General features: G+C 38.3%; 5 protein-coding genes across 5 annotated transcripts; 3 read left to right on the top strand and 2 right to left on the bottom strand.

Annotated features, from left to right (window-relative positions):
- Positions 1-104: 104 nt before the first annotated feature.
- TBLA0D00660 (uncharacterized protein) lies at positions 105-2,207 on the bottom strand (the record flags this gene model as incomplete). The annotated part of the gene is made up of 1 exon (XM_004180044.1): positions 105-2,207. The coding sequence occupies one exon, from the start codon at positions 2,205-2,207 to the stop codon at positions 105-107; it is 2,103 nt and encodes a 700-aa protein (XP_004180092.1).
- Positions 2,208-4,004: 1,797 nt separating this feature from the next.
- TBLA0D00670 (opsin family protein) lies at positions 4,005-5,270 on the top strand (the record flags this gene model as incomplete). The annotated part of the gene is made up of 1 exon (XM_004180045.1): positions 4,005-5,270. One exon carries the CDS (start codon positions 4,005-4,007, stop codon positions 5,268-5,270), a length of 1,266 nt encoding a protein of 421 aa, XP_004180093.1.
- Positions 5,271-5,582: 312 nt separating this feature from the next.
- Positions 5,583-6,455, bottom strand: TBLA0D00675 (uncharacterized protein; the record flags this gene model as incomplete). The annotated part of the gene is made up of 1 exon (XM_004180046.1): positions 5,583-6,455. One exon carries the CDS (start codon positions 6,453-6,455, stop codon positions 5,583-5,585), a length of 873 nt encoding a protein of 290 aa, XP_004180094.1.
- A 1,016-nt stretch (positions 6,456-7,471) lies between these two features.
- Positions 7,472-8,467, top strand: TBLA0D00680 (opsin family protein; the record flags this gene model as incomplete). The annotated part of the gene is made up of 1 exon (XM_004180047.1): positions 7,472-8,467. One exon carries the CDS (start codon positions 7,472-7,474, stop codon positions 8,465-8,467), a length of 996 nt encoding a protein of 331 aa, XP_004180095.1.
- A 205-nt stretch (positions 8,468-8,672) lies between these two features.
- On the top strand, positions 8,673-9,809 carry TBLA0D00690 (uncharacterized protein; the record flags this gene model as incomplete). Its single annotated transcript, XM_004180048.1, has 1 exon — positions 8,673-9,809. One exon carries the CDS (start codon positions 8,673-8,675, stop codon positions 9,807-9,809), a length of 1,137 nt encoding a protein of 378 aa, XP_004180096.1.
- Positions 9,810-10,467: the final 658 nt, after the last annotated feature.

Below are 10,467 nucleotides of genomic sequence, written 5' to 3' on the forward strand. Positions count from 1 at the left end.
TTTTTTGTTTAATATGAATGTATGAACGGTGATTGTCCTATGGGACTAATAAGGAGAAGTTAGCCTAATTAATAAGGGAACGGGTTGCTTATAGTTACTCTTAATCAGGATTTATAAGCTTCATCGACTTGATCTTTTACTGCATTTAAGATATCTCTTCTCTTCAATTTAGCAGCAGAAGTGACGAACCCTGATTGTGGAGTCCATTCACCATCGAAAATGACGATATTTTGTAAATTTTCGATACCAACTAACCCTTGAGATTTTCCTGTCTTTAACATATCTTGTAAAATCAATGATTTCAATTTTTTATTATGGAAATGGTTTGAAATATCGTCGGTTGAATTTGAATTATAAATGTTTAGAGAAGTGGCCAAATCAATGATGGCAGGTAAATTTGGTTCGATGATACCAATAGGCTTAACTTTTGATTGATCGGCATAAACGCAAATGTTATTGACGTATTTGTTTGATCTATAAATGGATTCCAATTTTTCTAATGCAATATATTCACCGTTTTGAGTCTTTACTAAATTCTTCTTACGATCAATGATTTTCAATTGACCATTTGAAGTCCATTCACCAATATCACCAGTACGGAACCAACCTTCACTATCAAAAGCTTTTTCGGTTTCTTCTTTATTTTTGAAATATTCCTTAGTGATGGAATCCCCCTTCATTAAGATTTCACCTTGATTATTTTTGGCAAAATAGTTTAATTCTTCGACATCTACTAATTTGACGGTGATAGCACCTGCTAAATCACCTGCAACACCATAAGTGAAATGTTCTGGTGGTGAAACAGTACCATTAGCACAAGTTTCAGTTAACCCGTAACCTAATAACAGAGGACAAATTGTATTGGAAATAAAACTTTGAGCATCTGTAGAGATGGGGGATCCACCATTTAGAGCGATTCTTAAATGGCCACCTGTAGCGGCTCTAATTTTCTTAAATATGATCTTACCAATCAAATTGGAACCTGGTAAATGATATTTTTCTAATTTTTGTTTTGTAAAATAGGCAGACCAAAATACTTTTTGAGAAAACGAAGGTAATTTACCCACTTGAGCAATAATACCCTTTCTAACAGTTTCCCATACTGCAGCAACACCAACCATTAAAGTGGGTTTAAATAGAGCCAAATCACCTTGACAATTGCCATGCATAGAAGTACTTGTTAAAGTCTTTACAGAGGAATAACCAATGACGGCCCCCCAATAAAGAGAAATTAATTCAAAACAAATTTCGAAAATGTGTGCCAAGGGTAAGAAACAAATGACACGATCACCTGGATGAATGTCTGATTGATCCACAGTGGAACTGATACCTGCTACACCAGCAATAATATTACGATGAGTTAACACCACACCTTTTGGATCACCTGTAGAACCAGAAGTATACATGATACAAGACAAATCGTCCGGAGTAGGAGGATTGACTTGGATCGAATCTTTATGTTTCTTACCTAGGGCAATCAAATCTGGATAAGTGATAAAAACGATATCTGGTCTAACTTCTTTGATAGCAGCAATGGCGTTATTGGCCACTTTGAAGATCTTACCATTTTGTCTCTTATCTTTGGAGTCTATTTTTTCACTATGAATCACATATTTAACAGTGGGGCAATTTTTCAATGGGTTGATAAGGGTTGGTAAAAGAGAATTATCTGTGAAAATGGCAGTGGATTCGGTTTGCAAGATGGAATGGGTCAACCCCTTTTCACCAAGAGTGTCGTAAGCTGTAACAACAGGGATCGATTGAGACTGAGCCCCCAAGAATGTTTGTAACCAATATTGAGAAGTCCCAGCATAAATATGTAATTTGTCGTCAGACTTATGTCTCAACCCTAGCTTCACGAGACCACGACCCAAACAATGGATATTGTCCGAGATATCGCCGTATGTGATGTAATTGTAGTCTGACATTTCAAAATACATCCAATTTTTCTCTACTTTAGTTTCTTTACCGTCGATGACTTTGGTGATGAGTTTTTGCTTTTCATGGATGTCAATGACATTTCTCCAGCCCATGGCGGTGTTGTGCAACCCACCTTTTTCCACAGCTTCTACGGCTAATTCATAGACAGTGGAGGCTTTGTAACCTAGAGGTCTTTTCAAAGGAGCATCTTTAAATCTATAATGTCTTCTAGGAGCGGTTTCTTTACTATTGGCAGGTTTACCAACGATTGCAGAGTATTGAGCCATGACTTTACGAGGGGTGGCAGGAGCAGGGGCAAGGAAGAGTGGTGAATGTTAGATTAGTTTTTTGTTGTTGTTGTTTTATTTTTGTTATACAGTAACTGAGAAAGTCTAATCCAATCTAAACTAAAATAGTCTAGTACGATCGACGATGTGAAGAGGCAAATGAATAGTAACAACAATGCAAGTATATATACAAGAAATATATATAAAACAGTATAAAGAGTGTTTAATCTTGACATGGAAACGTCGTAGTCTTAAATTAGAAGTTCAGCCTTAATTAAGCTCATCAACAATTTTAACATAGGCCTGTTTGCTTTTACAATTTACATATTGCATGAGCAAAGAATAAAGGCTAGTTGGGGTGATCTACAGCAAATAATCTACAGCAAATACCTAAGAACAAAACTACGGAAGACCCTTCACACCATATTGTTTGTGCTATCAGTGGCGCTTAAATTGCACAAACCCAAAATCGAAAAAGAAACGATGCCGCAAAAATGCCCTCGGCCGAGAACTTTCCGTAGCGAGAACCTGTTTCAACATTGTACTACGGGCTCATCTACCCAACAAAAAAGCCGCCAGTTAAAATCCTGTGACGCCAAAATTATTAGCCCACATACCAAAAAAGTCGTCACTCTCCCGATCGGGCCGACAACAAATTGTTGGGTCGGGCGAACGCTACCTCCGACACAGTCGAAAAAGTTGCCTGTTTGGGATGCAACACCACCCCCTCTCCCCTAAGAGTGTCACGTGTGTCAACACGTAGCACGTGACCCATTGTCGTGTGATTTGATGGTCATGTGATCTATTGTCGTCACGTGGGTATCACGTGTATATTCCACGAACACCCTCACACCGCTGTGCCTTTGGTCCGGTTGCTGTGGCCGCCCCTGCTCCAGATTTGACCGGCTGCTTTCCTGTTTGAGATCTCGCTCCCGTTCCGGCCTTGTTGCCTCTTTCGGCTGCTCCCCGTTTTAGCGAGTATTACCTATTTGCCTCTTCCTTTCGAGTGTCCGGTACCTACCATGGTTCGTGTCCGATCTGCTAATGGCTTGGCACAAAGGCACCGGATCTGCCGGACACGTCGCTCTTTGTTCGTGCTGCGCCTGTTTCTGAGTTGCCCTTCTTTCCCCCGGACATCAACCCCGGAACCTCCCGCGTGGTTTCTCTGCTGCGCCACTTCTCTAGACTCTGTTCTGTGCGCCTCGATCGCGTCGGATCTGGGTTCCCGCTTCAGGAAGCCATTCTGCAATGGGTAACACAATCGCCATAGTCCCCTCTTTTCTTGGCAGCTTGCTTTTTGAGTCTTTCCAGCCATCTTCTTTTTATTTATATCCTTTTTCCTCATCAGGAGCGCCGTTTTGGGTAATTACCCACTGCTTTGAGGGGTCTCTCCCCTCCATCAATTATATTCTGATATTTGTGCCATACCCTAAAATATATTCCTATGCTCTAAGATCTCTTTCCACACTTTGAAATCTTTTTCCATACTCTGAGATATCTTTGCCCAAAACGTCGCTTCATCGCTCAACGAGTATTCCATTTATGCCGTGTTGCTTGCAAGTTTACGTGACGAGATGCCTATTTATTGAAATGCCTATATCTTCTCTACAAGAAGGACAGATATTGCTCCAGGTACTTACTAATAACGGATATTAAGTTTGGGTTTTGCGTTTGAGCTTGCGTCTTCATCTGCGTCTGCGTTTGTTGCATTTTTATTATTGGGTTTACGTTTATTGAGATTTAACTTTTGGGTTGGCGTGTTGTGCTTTAATTTTGGAACCTGTGGGTCACCTTCTGATGTGTCATGATATTTGTAATTGTTTATTTCTTTGGTGTCTTGTAATTGTGTTTTTTTGCTTTTTTGCCTCTGTTTTGCCACCGTTTTGTTTATCCTTGTTTTCTTTCATATATAAACTCTTGGTTTGTCATTACAACTCTCTTTCCATGTCACTAACGACCTCATCGCACTCACTCACATACACACCCTTTTGTATTATTTTCGTATCACACACCCTCACAATGTCCTACATAGATCTCATTAAAAGAGGAGGTAACCAAGCCGTCCGTGTAAACCCTCCTCACATGCTAGATATCCATTTGACAGAACATGGTTCCGATTGGTTATGGTCTGTCTACTCTGTCTTTGGTGTTCTCTCCGTATTATATGCCATTTTCTTTTTTTACCAAGAAATGAAAAGCGGTTCTCAATTGATTAGATATACAATGGCTGCTCCCTTTTTAATTTCCATCATTCAATTCTTCCAATATTTCACCTATGCCTCCAATCTAGGTTGGTGTATCATCCAAGCAGAATTTCGTGGTGAAGATGTATCTCAATCGGTCACGAACATGTACCCAAATAATAGACAAATCTTTTATGCTAAGTATATCGCTTGGTTCTTATGTTGGCCTATTCAATTGTTTCTAGTTGAAATGACTGCTTTCACCGTCAATCGCAATAACGATTCCGTCCCCACAGCTACCTATGGTGCCTGGGGTATGATCCATTCTCTATTGGTACAAATCATTGGGTTTGAATTCTGGGTCATCTGTTTGTTGGTCGGTGCTCTTATCCATTCAACTTACAAATGGGGGTATTGGGTCATGGGTATCTTTGTCCTATTATGTGTCTTGGGTATTCAAATTAAAAGACAAATCTTTGAATTAAAATTAAGAGGTGTCACATTATGTGTCTTCTTTATCGCTGTCATTTGTGTTTTATTATACAACGTCGCTTGGGGTTTGGCCGATGGTGGTAATGCTATTAGTCCAGATGGTGAATCTGTATTTTATGGTATCTTAGATGAATGTATCTTTGCCATTTGGCCCGCATACTTGTGTTTCATCATTTGCAAGTTTGGTGATTGGCCAGAAGCCGAAGTGGATAATAATGCCTCTAGAAATAACTCATCAAGATTACCTGTAGTCCCAGGTACTGTTGCTGATGCTTCCGATGATGAAGATCCAGCAGAATACGCCGCACAGGAAAAAGCCGTAGATCAAGATTCGTTGAACGATTCAGGTGAAACTGCTAATAACGACGATGCTTCGAATAGAGTATAATATGTTTCTTTGCCTTTCCCTTCCTCTCTTTCTCTACTTTTTTTTTTTATATTATATATATTCTCACCCCTACCCTATCTCAATTTTTATTCTTTTTGGTACACAACTGTATCACATACTCAAGTTACTCAAGTTACTCAAGTTTTTAATAGTTTTTCCCTCCCTCATAACCCCGTTAGGTTCTTCATTTTATGTGTTCCCCCCTCTCTCTCTGCTCCATCTAATTTTAATATTTAATTGACTCTTATAAAACTTCTATGTATTTATTTATTTACTCTTTTTTTTCTAATCTATTCCTTTAGCAATCCCAAGTTAATGGCATGGAATTTGGCATGCTGGGGACTTCAGTACAACGAAAAAATATGAATGATCAAACCCTTGTAATTTATTGATTTCAATCTTATTTTCCCAGGCAGTTCCCTTCGAGTATTCCAATATTCTATCCACATATAATTGTGTAGAATAAAATGGATCTTTAGTCCCCACACTGATTAAAATTTTCTTCACGTCATTGTCACCCTTGGGTTTCACTTTCCCAATCAATTCACATGGATCATATTCCAATGATTCAGATTTAAAATCTTTTAAATATCTACTAAAACACTTTTGACCCCATGGGCAATCTTCTGCTGAAGGGTTAGCAATAGGTGAAAATGCAGAAACACTCTTATAATGAGGATATAATTTGAAAAACCCAGCTAATGCACCCATACCACCCATGGAATGACCTGTGATCCCGACATTTTTTGTAAAATCTAATCTACAGTCTTGGAAATAATTTTCCAATTCCTTGGGTAATTCTTTATGAATATAATCAGACATTTGATAATTCTTCACATAAGGTTCTTTAGTAGAATTTAAATAAAACCCTGCACCTTGACCAAAATCATATTCATCTTTAGAATCTGGGACAGATTCACCTCTGGGAGAAGTATCGGGGAAAACAACACTAAACCCATACAAATCGGCTTGACATTGCCAAAAGGCTTTTTCAGATGCATTTGCAGGTGTACATGTAAGACCAGAAAGATAATAGATGGCAGGAATAGTGGAGTGTGTTTCATTGGAATAATATTGTTTTGGTAAATAAATGTTTAGAGCCATTTCACAATTATTGCAAGCTGAATCATGTGAAAGAGAGATCAATTTCCCATCGCATGAGTTGATAACTTTTACTTCTTTCATTGCTGATTTGTGTGTGTCAAGGGTGTATCGAGGGTGCACTATTATTGCATTTATTTGCCTTAGATCTAATATTAGATTGATTCTTTTAAAAACGTCTATAAATCTGAATTTCCGAAGGCGCGTTCACCTATTTGTTGATCCTTGGCAAACGCATAAGCAACGATACAGGATTATGTATTAATTGTAAAAGAAAAAAACATAGAGGGACAAGAGATTGGTAGCAGAACAAGTAGTTATATTTTTATAATAAATTATCAAGAATAAATAAATACTAGGTAAATTTTAAGAACCTAAAAATACTCATTTTACATACTAAATTTAATTCATTACGCCTGTTCAAGTTATCCTTAATAATGGTAATTACAAATAAACTCGATCAGTTGTCAAAAAAATTGCCTAAACAATACGTGTTGAAAATCATGAGATGGTCGAACTTCAGCCACTCTTGATTGAATGTAATGGGGTTCGCAATGGAGTTTGCAATAGAGCTTGTCTATTTATTAATCTTGAAGGTAATTAATCCAATAATGCATTTTACATTTACAAAATATAGTATGATCTTACGATAGTTTGTTTTTTTGCCATAGAGAGTAAAGTGGGTTAAAAAATTCCACGGGGAGCTAGATGGAGATTTAAAGTTAAATATAGCAAAAAATAAAAATATATCAGATATTAAAACTCCGAAAATAGCCGAATGAGCTCCACTTCGGGGTTTGGTGGTGAGATCAAAATCTTACGATGAGTATAACAAAAGTATGATGAAAGTATAATAAAAGTATGATGCAAGTATAAAAGAGAGGGATAATAGAGAGTAGATTGTCAATGCTTGCTGTATCTTGAAAACACCCAAAGCATTTCAAATATGTATAACAACGGAAAATTTGTTGAGCTAATGAAAAAAAGACGGCAATCGTGCCGTACAGGTAAACCCTCCTAAGGGTTTAGATATACATTTAACAGACCATGGTTCTGATTGGCTTTGGTCAGTATATTCAGTATTTGGGGTCTTGACGATCATGTATTGTGTATTTTTCTTTTTCCAAGAATATTATGATGGAACGCAGTTAATTCGATATGCCATGGCAGGACCATTTTTAATTTCGTTATTCCAATTTTTCCAATATTTTACATATGCATCAAACTTGGGGTGGACAAACATTCAAGCAGAGTTTAGAAGTGAAGATGTCTCACGTCCAGTGACAGATGAATACCCGAATGTGAGACAAATCTTCTATGCCAAGTATGTGGCATGGTTTTTATGTTGGCCTATTCAAATATTTATGTTAGAATTAGCAGGTGTTACTGTACGAGAAGGTGAGTTTGTCACCACATGGGAAATGATTCACTCATTAATTGTACAGATTATATCGTATGAATATTGGATCATCTCACTGTTAGTTGGTTCATTAATCCATTCTACCTATAAATGGGGGTATTGGACCATGGGGATTTTCGTATTATTTGTTGTCATGGGGGTTCAATTCAAGAGACAAGTATTTGAATTGAAGATCCGTGGGATTTCATTATGGATGTACTTAACATCGATGATTATTGTATTGTTGTATTTTGTATGTTGGGGGCTTGCTGATGGTGGTAATGCTATTACACCAGATGGGGAAGCCGTGTTTTATGGTATTTTAGATGAATGTATCTTTGGGATATGGACTGGTTATTTGTGTTTTGTAATATCTAATTATGGAGCTTGGCCTGAGGTTGAAGGGTCAATACCAGGGGGGAAAGAGATCCAGGAGACTCCCAAGGATGTGGAAGTGGGTTCAGGTACCACCGAAGGTTCTAGCGCTACTGTGATTGAAGGTATGTCTAATGAAGCTCAAGGAATGCGTAATGATATGGGTATGGGTATGTCTAACGAGATGGGTATGTCTAACGAGATGGGTATGTTTAATGAAACACAAGGTATGTCTAATGAAGCACGAGGTATGCATGGCATTCAGAACAGTCAGGGCGACTCTAATGAAGTATATAATATGGATTTACCGAATGCAATGTAAGTAACAAAGAGTCTATATAATGTGATATACAATTAGTAATTAGGGACAAGGATAAGGGCGAAGGGGTTGAGACATAGGGCATCCTCGGGCAAGGGTGTAGAATAAAGGTATGTGATATATAAAGAGGTACATGTGTTGTAGGGTAGTATAGAGTAGATAATTTGAAAACAAAAAAAAAAAAAAAAAAACTAACAACAACACAAAAATGTCGCAAGAATTTATTGAATTAGTTCGACGTGGGAACCGAGCCGTTCATGTGAACCCACCCAAGGATTTGGATGTTCATTTAACAGAACACGGTTCAGATTGGCTTTGGTCCGTATATTCAGTATTTGGTGTATTGGCAGTCATGTATGCCACATTTTTTTTTTACCAACAATTGAAAGGTGGTAGACAATTGATTAGATATACACTAGCGGGACCCTTTTTAATTTCAATTTTCCAATTTTTCCAATATTTCACTTACGCTTCGAATTTGGGGTGGACAAACATCCAAGCAGAATTTAGAGGAGAAGATGTATCAAGACCAGTGACAAACATGTATCCAAATGTAAGACAAATTTTTTACGCTAAATATGTGGCATGGTTTTTATGCTGGCCAATCCAAATTTTCCTTTTAGAATTAGCAGGTATCACAATCGATCATCAAGGTGAAGTACTTTCATGTTGGGCCCTTATCCATTCCATCTTGGTTCAGATTATTGGATATGAATATTGGATAATTGCATTATTAGTTGGGTCACTTATCCATTCAACTTACAAATGGGGGTATTGGGTTATGGGAGTCTTTGTCCTACTTTGTACTCTAGGGATCCAATGTAAACGTCAAGTGTTTGAATTGAAAATCCGTGGGTTTTCCCTTGCCATGTATTTGACAGCCATTATTGTCACTTTATTGTATAATGTTTCCTGGGGTTTATCCGACGGAGGTAATGCAATTAGTCCCAATGGAGAAGCGGTTTTTTATGGAGTCCTTGATGAATGTGTCTTTGCCATATGGACCGGTTATCTGTGCTTTGTCACGTGCCGCTACGGTGAATGGCCCGAAGTGGAAACTGGCATGTTGTCCGATCCTCGTCACATGCCTGGCGCACCCGAAAAGCATTTGCCTGACTCCGCTTCTACGTCAGGTTCTGAGACTGCTGGTTCTGGTTCTGGTTCTACACCAGCTTCTAGGGGGTCACGCCGCTCTGCACCCACTTCTGAGGCCTCGTCGCACGTGACGGCAGAGTCGCCGAGAGAGTCGGGTGATACCGAATTCGGCAATCATAGCCCGGAAGGCAGGCCTGCAGGGTCTTCTGTGGGTGCGGCGTCGCCTGCAGAGTCGCCTGTGGCGGCCTAGTCAAAATTTCCAAGTTAGTCATTTTTACCATTTGGCCATTTTTGCCAAATTGGCAATTTCTTCCAAGTTAGCAATTTCTTCCAAGTTAGCAATTTCTTCCAAATTAGCAATTTCCAATTTTTGCCAATTATGCCAATTTGCCTTATTGCAAAAAATTGCTAATTTCCTAATACGATCTGGTATATAGACACCTATGTATATCACCTTTGTATTTTCCGTTTAGGATACTGTTATGTATACTGATAATACCTATTTTGCTGACTCAGACTTTGTCGCAGAGGGGCACTATATATAATTACCGTTGCTACGCCCTTTTCTCTGTATAGCATAATTTCGTTAACAGTGCCGCCGATCTCCCAGCAGATATTTCCCTTTGCGGCAACACTGCACTCAACCCCATTCCCCGGGAGCACGTGGACCGGCCTTTGCCTGGCCCGCCCGAATTCACGACGGCGCGGGTCTCGGTCATCATGTATAAAAAGCCGTTTACTTTAAAAAAAAAGAATAGAAATAAAAGTAAAGATAATCTATTGAATTGATAGGCAATTAGCAACAAATCAAAACATATTGGATACCCATATATATATATACATATACATACAAATATATATATATATATATATATATATATATATACTACTATTATTTTATTTAGTAT

Source organism: Henningerozyma blattae, chromosome 4 (genome assembly GCF_000315915.1).
Source record: "Henningerozyma blattae CBS 6284 chromosome 4, complete genome".
Lineage (NCBI taxonomy): Eukaryota > Fungi > Ascomycota > Saccharomycetes > Saccharomycetales > Saccharomycetaceae > Henningerozyma > Henningerozyma blattae.